Below are 12,560 nucleotides of genomic sequence, written 5' to 3' on the forward strand. Positions count from 1 at the left end.
CTTACTGTAAATTAGTGCCATATTAAATTATTACATAGACCAGTCTCAGTTCCTGCTTAGAAATGCTGCAGTGATTGTGCTTTAGGGCTTATATGTATGGGGACGTTTGTTTTTTGCAACAAATGAGTGTCTGTGTCTTAAGAAAAGCTTTTGCAATGCATCGCATTGTGCTACATTTGGAATACATGTTCTATTGTGCTGCATTTGAACTGCTTTAAAGCAGTTGTAAAGCTTTTTTTTTTTTTTTCGGTAAAATACCAAGCATAGTATACTTACCTGCTCTGTGTATTGCACAGAGCAACCCCAAACCTCTTTTTCTGGGGTCCCCTGCTCTAGGCTCCTTGTCTTCTCGGTGTGCCACCATATGAAGCCGCTTCCTATGGGGGCACCACTGTGGGCTCGCTCCCGAGCCGAGTTGTGTGCATTTACAGATACACACAGCATGGCTTGAACCTGCACCCATTCCCTCCTCATAGGATTTGACGAACAGCAGCAGGAGCCAATGCCTCCTGCTGCTCCCAACCAAGACTGTGAGACAAGAGTTGCATCCCGGCACACTGATGGATGGATACAGGACTCAAGTATTTAGGGTGGGGGGGCGCACAGAAAAGGGTAGAACGTTTTTTTAGATGAATGCAGGGAATGCAATAAGGTAAAAAAAATGTTAACCTTAAACTGGCAGACTACATTTAGGAATTTTGGGCACCCAGGAGGTTTATGTCATAATGCACAGCATATTTGCACTGTGTTCCAGAATTCCCTAGCAAAGTAATCCTCTCCAGCGCTGCACTTCCATCACAACGCTTCCATCTTCTCCAGTCTTCTTCTGGGCACAGAGTCTTCAGACTATTGATTGACCGAGGTATAGTAACTCCCACCATGCACACCGGAGTTACTTTGTCCCTGTGCAGAGACATGCAGAGACTGTACACTGAGCTGCACATGCATGGATAAGTGTATACTAATAGAAAAAAGTGTTGACAGACAGACAGAAGGATCTTAATTCTGACCTGTGGTATAAATCTCAGGGACAGGTGGTTCTACTAGGAACAATTTTGATAATCTGATGAATATCTACAATACAGAGTAGCTCGCTTGCCTGTATAAGAAGACACCCTCACTAGCCCCGCTCCCCCCAACCCCCCCAATCCCCCCCATTAAGTCCCTTTCACAAGGGCAGACCAAATGGGTCCACCTGTCAGTTTTTTCAGATGGACCCAATCGCACCAACCACTCCTCTATGGAGCAGCGGGTGTCAACGGACACATGTCCAATGACACCTGCCAACATCCGATCTGATCCTAATGGCTAAAAAAATATGGATGAGGGTCGTTCCCTATCAGTCTGGTGGATCAGATAACAGTCCGGTGTAAACAGACAGGTGGTCCGTTTACATCCGACCACCCATAGAGGAGGTTGGGCTGTGTCTGTGTCCATTCTGCATAAGTGGAGCAGAGACAAATCAGCCATCCTCCTGCTCAGTGGGGATCAGCAGACAGATTTTCTGCTGAGCAGGTGGACTACAAAGGAGCCTGTCCCGTGTGGAAGGAGCCTTAAAAGTTTTTGTTAAATTTCCTAATATCTGGAATTTTCCATCTTTTCTTCCCTTTACTCCTCTTCCCCCCCTCCCTTCCGCCTACACCTATAAAATAAAAAAAAAAAAATTGGTGAGCATTGGACCCGTTCACGTGACTGGCAAAATATTCCAACTAGGGGAGATAAAAATTGACAATTGATGTTCTTCATAGCTTATTGTATCACATGATGATTTATGTTTATTTTCTTGATTTTGAATATGTATATCATTGTAGATTGTCAATAAATCATATCCTGACACGCCCCTAATGACGTTCTGGTTGGACAAAACACGTAGGGGGGAGTTTGGCTATTCCACGTCACATCGTAACACGTGCGGACCGCGGCCAACTTGTTGGCTGGAAGCCATCTGGATTTCTTATGTTATGCCTGTTTTTATCAATTACATGTAAGTATTTTGAACTTATCTCTTTTAATAAACCATTGAGCACATGGATATATTACACTATAATCTAGTGGTCCATATCCCATGGTAAGAGGTCAGGTGTGCTATGGTGTCGGTGGAGGAATATCATTTCACTTACAGTTTATCTGCAACACATTTGGATGTCCCTTATGGATTTATGGACTTTTGTCATTTGATGGTGTCTTTTGCTCGGGGATTTTTTAGTGTCTGCAAGCTATTTTAACTGAACTTTATAGCGCTGCATTTTTCTTTATATCCTGATGTAAACCTATATATTACAAAAAAAAAAAAATACCAAAGAGGGGAGAAATGCAGAATCTCATTGCAGCTTTTCATGTGCTGCAGTTACAGTATAATGCAATTTAGGTGCCTTTTTTCTGTTTCTATCGTTTTTATTAGTTGTTTTGAAAAGAACAAAGAGGAAAGATCACTTGGCTGAGCAGCGAACAATCCTCGCGTGCGCCCCACATGTCACAAAAAAGGCACACAAGTATGAGGGGGAGAAGGAACGAAAGAAGACTGTAACAATCAGGTTAGGTCTTCCATGAGGCTCCATAGAGACACATAAAACTCAGAGAAAGGGAAGACAACGACTAGCTATAAACTGCATATAAAGTGCTAAAACATCATGAACTCTAAGAAGCAGCCATCTAACTAACCACCTAGCGAATCATATTAATGCAAAACATAAGGACCATGAGATAAAACATCACTAAAATATAACCCCTGTAAATTGGTCTAGGTCAGTGATGGCGAACCTTGGAACCCCAGATGTTTTGGAACTACATTTCCCATGAAGCTTAACTACACTGCATAGTGTATGAGCATCATGGGAAATGTAGTTCCAAAACATCTGGAGTGCCAAGGTTTGCCATCACTGGTCTAGGTGGTGATAGAGCCTCTGTCCTGTTTTGTACCATTTCTAAGTCACTTCCCACTACTAAAAACCATTACTGTCCCATATGGGGGATCTCATTCCCACAAATATGTGCAGGAGTATCTAAGTAGAAAAGGAAACAAGAAGGCTGTAGAAATATGATGCCAAGATTGGCAAGAAACAAAAGAAGAAGAGGGAAGTTAGAGAAAGGATAAGAAGAAAGGGTGCATCCATCCGGGGATCCTCGGTCGGTCAGCCGTGGAATCAACTCCGTACATCAGGGACGTGTAAATAAGCAAGCCAGTGGGACCATATTTTATCAAAAAGGGATGTTTGTCTCGCAGGACACCCACAATTTTTTCATTCAGCATTATCAACATGAGTTTATGTTTCATTAATACTAGGTCTATAACAGGGCTTTTATATGCGGTCGCAATAGCCAATTTGGCAACTAGGAACATAAAGTATATTAAGGTCTGGGTATGTCGCAGAACATTGTCGACTGGCTTATTCAGTAGGGCGATGCTGGCGTCTTTAGTGATATTAACCATCGGGACAAAATATTTAAAAAAGAGTGAGCCCTCATCTAAAAGGGATGAACCTTTGGGCATGTCTACCATACATGCATCGGTATACCTATCTGGCCACAACCCATGAAGCAGGAGGCTGATGATCCCGGATACATTTTAGAAAGGCGCTCCAGTACTAAATATCATCTAGCACGTTTTAGTTGCCTTTTTTTATTCATTTTACAAGCAGTCCTGTTTATCCCTGCCAAAGGTGCGTTCTGCTGTAAAACACACCAGTGCAAGACACAGGTTTTGAACGCACTCAGCAAAACTACAAAGGTAGGCAATCACTTTAAATTTGTGTAATAGTAATAGTTTAGCTGTTTCCCTGAAATGTGACTTTAAAGACAAGTCAAAAATCACAGTTCCCTCTCAAAATGCTTATCCCACTTCATTTCCAGTATCTGTGGTTGAAAATGTATAGCTGAGCATATCTGACAATGTTCTCTCGTCTACTTGAAGTAATACTGCGTGCCACAGCAGTGATTGGAGTGAATCAATATTTAGACTCTTCCACCTTTCAAAGTATAATAGTTCAGTGTTTGTAACGGTGTAACATTGAAGCATTAATGAACATTTGCTTGGGAAAATGAAACGCGCTTTGAATTTCATGATGGTTTAATTTAAAATCCATGTTTAATAAAGTCTTTCTTTGTGATGCAAATATCTCATTTCCTTTCCTGTGAACCTGAGCATATCCTTAAACGAATATAAAGGATATAACTATCCAACAAAGCCCTGTACTTTTCACATGTTATACAATACACTGACAATTAGCTGACTTCTGATTAGACAGGTATAATTGTCTGCAATGAGGCTAACCGGCCAGCTTAATTGCTGTCTGTGAAAAGTGTTACCTGTAATGGCCTTTCCAGGAATTGTACAGAGAAATATGGGGCTGCCATTGCTGACCTCCCTCTGAAAATAGTAGGTACCTGACTATCTTTTGTTTCATTACTTTGAATCATTGGGGTTGATTTACTAAAGGCTAATAGGCTTTTCACGTTGCAAGGAAAGTTGCACTTTGTAAGGGAATTTGCCCCATAGCTTTATGAATGTGGTGACGTTTAACTTTCCAAAGAATACCCAATTACATGCAAGGAAAATAAAAAAAAATATAAAAATAGCATTTTTGCTTGCACATGCTTGGATGATGGAAGTGAGCAGTCTCACTTCATTCACTAAGCTCTGTGGTAAATTCACTTGCAAAGTTAACAGCCTAATTTGCCTTTCGTAAAAAAAACTCCACTGACTCATCCCAGCATGTAGCAACAACCCCTAGTCTACACATGTATCTGGATCAGTAATTTAGACAATTCTAAAGCCATTGGATATGAAGGTGATAGCCAAGCAACTAGCATGTTCAGAAGGAGAGTTCAGTAATGGCAGATTTCTGTTTTCTCAGTACAAGTCACTATAACACCCAACAAGCGGATACTGAATCCCAAAATGACCATGCCTGACCACTCCCTGGGGGAACTACTGCTAGGACAGGTTAGGGAACAGCATTTAACTGATTCTGGCAGCACCTGTGTCCCGTTACCAATACCCTTCTCTCTCCATTTACACTGAGCTATTAAAGACTATGTAATCTCATCATTTTATATTCCTAATATGTGCCTGCTGTACCATGTATGTATGTACTTGTATGGAATCGTATCCTGTTCTCTTTGTATTGCAACCTTTGTGTGAAATCCCTGGTGTTCCTGCCAGTCCCTTTCCTAATACAAACTGACCACACTAAGCAGGAGAACACACCTTGGTCAGTTCTTTAGCTATGCTCTCCTCCAATGATTAGACTTGTCCTGCCACATCCGCCTGAACAGCCACTTGCTGGGAAGACAAGTGTACTGCTGTTTTTCCTCCCTTAGCTCCTATGCAGCTAAAAACAGAGGGGATGTGATCACCTATAAAAATGGGGAAAAAAAGGTATTTATAATATTTTTTATTCCTACACACAAAGGTTTTGCCTTTCATTTCTATTTTAATGCCTAACATGGCATCCTGGCTCTTAAGGCCCCTTTCACACAATCGGACTGTTTGACGGATGAAAAACGGACATCAATACATTCCTATGGAAAAATGGATGATCATTCATTTACATTTGTTTTCATCCGCTTCCGTCAACATCCGTTCTTTTGAACGAATGAAAGTCTGGTAATCTAGACAATTGGACAATCCGTTAAAAAAACGGATTGGCCGACAAATGGATGAAAACCGATGACAACAGACGAAAAACGGATGACAACAGATGAAAAATGGATGACAATGGATTACAACGGATGAAAAATGGATGACAACAGATCAAAAATGGATGACAGTGGATGACAACGGATGAAAAACTGATTACAAAAGATGAAAAACTGATGTTGACTGAAGAAACAAATGACAAAAAAAACGTGACTGAACTGATGAAATGAACGATCCCGTATTTGTGAAAGGGGCCTTAGGAAGTTTCTGATGCCAGGAGGAGGGAAAGGCATGATTGTCTTTCACATGGTCAGAAAGCTCCAGATTGGGAGCATTCCGTTAGCCACTGGCACAGCTCTGTCTACAATTATGTTTACCTGAAATGAACATCATTGTAAACATTTGATGACTCTAAAGTTTCAGAACACTGCCTGGTCATTCTGAGAACAGCAGACATCATAAACCAGCTCTGGTATTTTATCTAGAGATAGTATCTGGGACTTTTGTCCACTAGGCCACCTGTCTGCCATCTCTGAACACTGTAATATTGAATTGCCCTGAAGGGGTATGTGACAAAAAACTCAGTGGGGCTTTTTTTTACTTCAGAGTGCTCAACTGAGGTGAGGGGGGAACGAGGGCAGTTGGATACAGCGGGGGACTTAAAGTTGACCTAAGATTGCCCCCCCCCCCCATTAGCTGCCTAATATATATATATATATATGAAAGGGAGTGTCTCTACCTGGATGGGTGGGAGTGGGGCAGAGGTGGAGTATAAAGGCAATATACAGACCCACGCACAGCCCTCTTTGCCCTTTGGCTCTTAATCTCTGGACACGATGGGGATGTAAGGTTTTTCTGTGTAATGTATCTCTATTGTTCTGTGTTCCCTTTACTGCAACTTTCTTTCCTTTATGTATTAGTAACATTCTGTTTTTACATAGCAACACTAATCTTTTTGTATTACTTACTTACTTCGTATTTTATATGTAACATCACTGCTTTTAAAGATTTACCAGCTACGTTATCTTTGGTTATTTTTGATCAATATTAACCACTTAAGCCCCAGAGGATTTGGCTGCTCAAAGACCAGGCCCTATTTTGTGATTCGGCACTGCGTGAGTGTAACGGACAATTGCGCGGTCGTGCGACGCTGTACCCAAATTAAATTGACCTCATTTTTTCCCCACAAACAGAGCTTTCTTTTGGTGGTATTTGATCACCTGTGTGATTTTTACTTTTTGTGCTATAAACAAAAAAAGAGCGACAGTTTTGAAAAAATAACAATATTTTTCAATTTTTTTTATATGAAATTCTCAAAAAAAAATATGTAAAAATCAAAATGTTTTAACATTTTAGGCCAATTTGTTTTCTGCTACATATTTTTGGTAAAAAAAAAAAAATCGCAATAAGCATATTTTGATTGGTTTGCACAAAAGTTATTGCGTTTACTAACTACGGGAAAGATTTATGTCATTTTTGTTTTTTTTTTTAACTAGTAATGGCGGCGATCTGCGATTTTTTTTTTTTTTGTGGGACTGCAACATTGCGGCGGATGGATTGGACCCTTGACTGACATTTTTGACACTTTTGGGGGTACCAGTGACATTACTACAGTAATCAGTGCTATAAATATGCACTATTACTGTAAAAATGACACTGGCAGGGAGGGGGTTAACTTTATTGGTGATCAAGGGGTTAAGTGTGTCCCTACGCGCGTGATTCTAACTGTCAGGGGGCGTCACTTGTTAGATCATCACAGAGACATACGATCCTACATAGCAGGAGCGCATAGCCTCAGTGATGACCTAAGGGAGAATGACAGAGGGCTGTGTTTACATCAGCCGTCTGTCTTTTTCCCTCTCCTGAGGGAGATCGCGAGTGGCTGGCGGACATCAGAGCCGCCGGTCACACGCATGGGGATGTCAGTGAACGAGCGGGGGGGCGGGAGCGCGCCGCTGGCAGTGCGCACTCACCCCCTACAGGCTCGTGGGCGAGTGACGTACCCATACGTCACTTTGCCCAGGAGAGGCTGACTGCCGCAGTATATAGTCATGCGGCAGTCGGCAAGTGGTTAAGTGTAATTAAATTAGATCTTTCTTTTTTTACCACAGTTATCATTTGTTATGGATTTTATTGGTAATAGCCGCAACAGCATTGGCTTGATTCTTATATAGATAAAAGGTTGTAGTCATTTATTATATTTATCATTAAGCGAATAAGTGAGGTGGAAGAAATTGCCAAAACAGCATATATTCTGGTACGTTAGGACACACCTGCGAAGAGAGGCCGGATATATGCGTACCGCCGGTGCAAAGTGATTAAACCGAATAAGTTGTTTTACAAGGTGAGGGTTTAGATATACTTTATATTCTTATGACAGCACCACCTAGACCTGGTGCATGAGAGACAAATGGAAGCCATTACTGCTCTCCTCCTGTTCTGACAATACTATTTGGATGGTTGTATCTAGCTTTAAAAGCTCCGACTCACAGGCCTGGAACAAGCACACAGTAAAACATTAATGGAGTAAAGTTAGAAATCCTTTTTCTTTGTTCCAGGACATAGGCCCTAAATGATGGGGCAAAGCATGAGCTTGCATTTTTAGGAGACACCAGAAAAGGGAGTCCCACATTTCTCTCATAACAGGTGCACTTTAAAATGAACAAATATATATGAGCAAGAAAATATATAAAACGAGTAAGTGACTATGGCCCCTTTCACACTGACGGACCGATTGGATCCGCCTGTCAGTTTATCAGTTGGACTCGATCGGACCTTTCATTGCTGTCTGTAGAGTGGCAGATGTCCACTGACACCTGCAGGTACCCAATCTGATCCAGTCCGCTAAAAACAGGAGGATGGGGATCTGTTCCCCATCCATATGATGGATCTGCATAGTGGAGTGGACATGGACCTGTTGTCCGCCTGCTCAGCAGGGATTAGCGGACAGATCGCCCACTGAGCAGGCGGATCCGCTTGATGGAATTCACCCCATCTGAAAGGGAGAAATTTGTGAATAATTGAGTGTATTTCAGGGGAAACTTAAAAAATAAATAAATAAATAAATAAATAAAAAAACGACAACACATATTAAAACATGGAGAATGAGATGTACTAATTTCAAACATGTTGCAAGTACAGAAAAATACTTGCTGATCTGCCAGAAATCCAGGATGCTCCTAACATCCTGTTTGAGCTGAAAGCACTGTCTCTGCTTCACTGACATCCGAAGCTCTGCCTGAGTTCTCCATAGGCGGACTACAAAAAAACTCCACCTCTTCATACACAGGCAGGAGGTGTAGTCCAGCAAGGCACAGCTCAGGCAGGGCTGACAACACTGTTTCGAATTTCAGTGCAACAAAGGCAGCGTTGTCAGTCCACTATAATTTGATAGGAGCTTACTGTATTTTTTGTACTAGAATTTTGTAAAGAATCAACAAAAATGTGCATGTATTGCAGAGATGTATTAAAAATTTGTACACTTTCCTCAGACATATATTTTAAGTAGTGGGAGAGAAAAGATATAACAGGCAAAAGTTCAGGAAGTAAAGAGGGAGTTGAAAGAAGACAGAAATGAAGAAACAGAGAAAAGAAAAATGGAGAGGGCAAGGAGAGATATGAAGAGATGAGAGATGGGGAGGGGGATATGTGGAAGTTTCACATTTGCCTGGGCTTCATACGAAACTGTTTGCCATGCATTAATTGTACTCTGGTGTCAGGATACTGAAGGGCAGACTCTGAGGATGAGATCTTCTCCAGGGAGTTAGGAGATAAGCTTAGAAAAAAAATGACAACGCCATTTTCACTGGAAAGTTTAAGTGTAATTTCTTATCGGTGTCCACATTAGCAGTATATGTAAATGATCGTGTTGTAGCAGTGTAAGCTCCCCCATTGTCACCGCCAGCTCATTATCATTTCAATGCGCTACTGTAGTTAATCATTTTCCCTACAATAGCTTGCCGAATTTGCCAAATGAATACGGGCTGTGATTAAACGTTCAAAGTATCATTTCTATCAGCTGCACTTTCTAAGAACTGGCCTTTCCTGCCAATAAAAGGAAGACAAATTAAAGCACTCTGCACTACTCACTCCGTGGCCGTGGCACTTGGATGCACATTCGTGGACACCTAATACGCTGATGTTCTGGCACTGACGGTTTAGGCAGATCTAAGAAAGGAAAAATAAGTTAGCTGTGACATGAAAAAAAATTGGGAACAATACAATGCTGATAATTTGGAAACTGGAAAGGGAAACAGATCAGTAAAGTGCATCAGGTGTTTGCACAAACTAAAGGAAACGGTTTTTCCAAGAAAAATAACATTTTACTGAACTCCCTTTGGGGCAAAAAAATGAGGGGTCCCCACCTCCCACACCAATAATGAACAGCAGCTGGGCTATTTCTGCTTTTAGTTAAAGTGGGTCTTTCCTCCTTTCTCTAAATTTTACGTTAGCATCAATCTCTTTTTATTTTAATTTGGTGAACCTGCCAGTAACGCACTTCCTGCCCTTCAGTGACAATTCTCACTCACTGCACTGTACCTATGGAACCTCTGGGTTTTCACCCTGGGGCTTCTTTCCTCACTTGGACTACAAATACAGCCGGCCATAAATGGTGCGATTTTGTTCTCTGCAAAAAGAAAATTGCTTGATTCCCTTGCTTATTTTGACTCAACAGAGTAAGTGTTGATGGGGGAATCCCTCTCGGGGCGCTATTGAGTTCTCCTGGCAGGGGGAGTCGTTCTCAGCCAGAACACACAGTGATTATTGCTAGTGGCTATAGCCACTGGCAATAATTGCATGAAAAATCTGAAGGGCAGGCTCTGACAAATCTGACAGGCTGGTTGTACCCAAGTTGATCGATCAATCAACCTAGGTACAATCAGCCTGCTAATATATGGTCCGAATTTCACCTGGTCCCTGCTGAACCAGCCGAGATTCGAACCAACATTGACCAGCTTTAGTCCTCCTTTCCTCATTACATAATTGGGAGGAGAAGCAGGGGGATAGTTTAGACAGCTGGGAATACTGATGACATTGTTTGAGATTCCAGCTCAGAAAGTAGTAAAGGCGGCTATAGATGGATCAAAATTTGGCTAGTTCAGTGGGGAACAGCTGCATTTCGATCCTTGTGTGGCCATTGCGGTTGAATAGAAGTCAATCTACCGATTGACTTCTGTTCAACCTCCCTGTTGGATAAAAGCTGCTTGATCAGCAGATACAGACAATGGCTGCAACGCTGATCTGTGTATTCCGACAGCTGTGGAGTCTGCCAGATGTCAGAATACAATAATGCAGCAGGGAGGATTCCCGAATCCACAAAATTGAGATTCAGCTTAACCCCTTGACTGAACAAAAAAAAAATTGACCCATGTATGGCCAGCTTTAGTAACAAGAACACTCAGATTATGGAAAGATCAATAAGTAATTTTTGTACTTGTAGAAAATGTACACAGACAAAGAAGTGCGGGATTATAAAAAAATAAAAAATAAACACACATACTTACCTAGCTGTTGCAGCATCAGGCCAATGCTGCAAGCTGTCCCCTACTGGCTCCAAGCCAGAGAACTGAGTGATCATGTGACCACTGATTGCTCAGTTCTCGGTCTTCATGGAGCAGAAAGCAGTGACCATCAGTCGGCAGCTCTCTGCTCTGCCCCTCCAGCTCACAGAGTGCTGGGCTGTGCAGGGGGAAGTAGCAGATGGCTCAGGCTCTAAGCAGCATGCTGATAAGCTGAGCTACATGCCTCTAAGGCATCTGGGTGTTTACAAATGGGCGTTCTTGTCAAACCAATCTCTTAACATTCTAGGAGGAGGTGAGCTGTGAGCTAGATAGGGGCAGACCAGTGGATGTGGTGTACTTAGATTTCGCTAAGGCGTTTGATACAGTTCGCCATAAGCGCTTACTTTATAAAATAAGGTCTGCAGGTATCGACAGAGCAGGGTTTGCTCTTGGATACGGAACTGGCTAAAAGGGCGTGTCCAAAGGGTGGTAATAAACAGCGCATACTCAGACTGGTCTGAGGTGGTAAGCGGGGTCCCCCAAGGCTCAGTCCTGGGACCAACCTTGTTCAATTTATTCATAAACAGCATTGAGGATGGGATCAGTAGTTCGATATCAGTTTTAGACTAGGCAACAGCATGCAATGTCAAGCGGCAGCTGCCAAAGCCAGCAGAATATTAGCATGCATAAAGAAAGGGATGTATTCCAGAGATAAGACTATAATCCTTCCACTTTATAAAACTCTGGTCTGACCACATCTGAAGTATTCTGTCCAGTTCTGGTCGCCAGTCCTCTGGAGGGATTTGTTGGAGCTGGAGAGAGTCCAGAGAAGGGCAACTAAACTGATTAGGGGATTGGAGGACCTTAACTATGAAGAGCGTCTGCAATCGCTTGATTTATTCTCCCTGGAGAAGAGACGCCTGAGGGGGGACATGATAGCAATTTATAAATATCTCAATGGGGATCTCGGCATAGAAAAACAGCTATTCAGTTGAAGGGATTGCATGAGGACTCGAGGGCATACAATGCGATTAGAGGAGAAGCATTTTAACCTCAGGCAACGTGGGGGGTTCTTTACTGTTAGGGCTACAAGATTGTGGAATTCTCTACCACAAGAGGTGGTTTCTGCGGGAAGTATGGTGGCTTTCAAAAGACTCTTAGACGTACATCTCAAGGATCAGAACATTCAGGGGTATGTGAGATGAGTACGGCCACACACACCTACACAGGTTGAACTGGATGGACTATTGTCTTTATTCAACCTCACCCACTATGTAACTATGGGTGGATCCAGACGTTGTCGGCATTCCTCCAACCTGTGGTCGCAGGAAAGAAATTTGCACCACCTATGGCCTGCCTTCGAGGTAGCTGCTGCTATCAATCAAATCCTGTGAGCAAGGAGCAGGGGGTGGGGTCGAGCC

General features: G+C 42.3%; 1 protein-coding gene across 1 annotated transcript in view; it reads right to left on the minus strand.

The window, feature by feature from the left end:
- ADAM12 (ADAM metallopeptidase domain 12) overlaps positions 1-12,560 on the minus strand; it is a 1,097,024-nt gene that overhangs the window by 93,077 nt on the left and 991,387 nt on the right. Inside the window, exon 17 of the mRNA XM_082269366.1 lies at positions 9,728-9,805. Within this exon, the coding sequence (XP_082125492.1) occupies positions 9,728-9,805 (78 nt within the window). The remainder of the gene's footprint in view (positions 1-9,727; positions 9,806-12,560) is intronic.

Source organism: Pelophylax lessonae, assembly GCF_965119305.1.
Source record: "Pelophylax lessonae genome assembly, chromosome: 9".
NCBI classification, from domain to species: domain Eukaryota; kingdom Metazoa; phylum Chordata; class Amphibia; order Anura; family Ranidae; genus Pelophylax; species Pelophylax lessonae.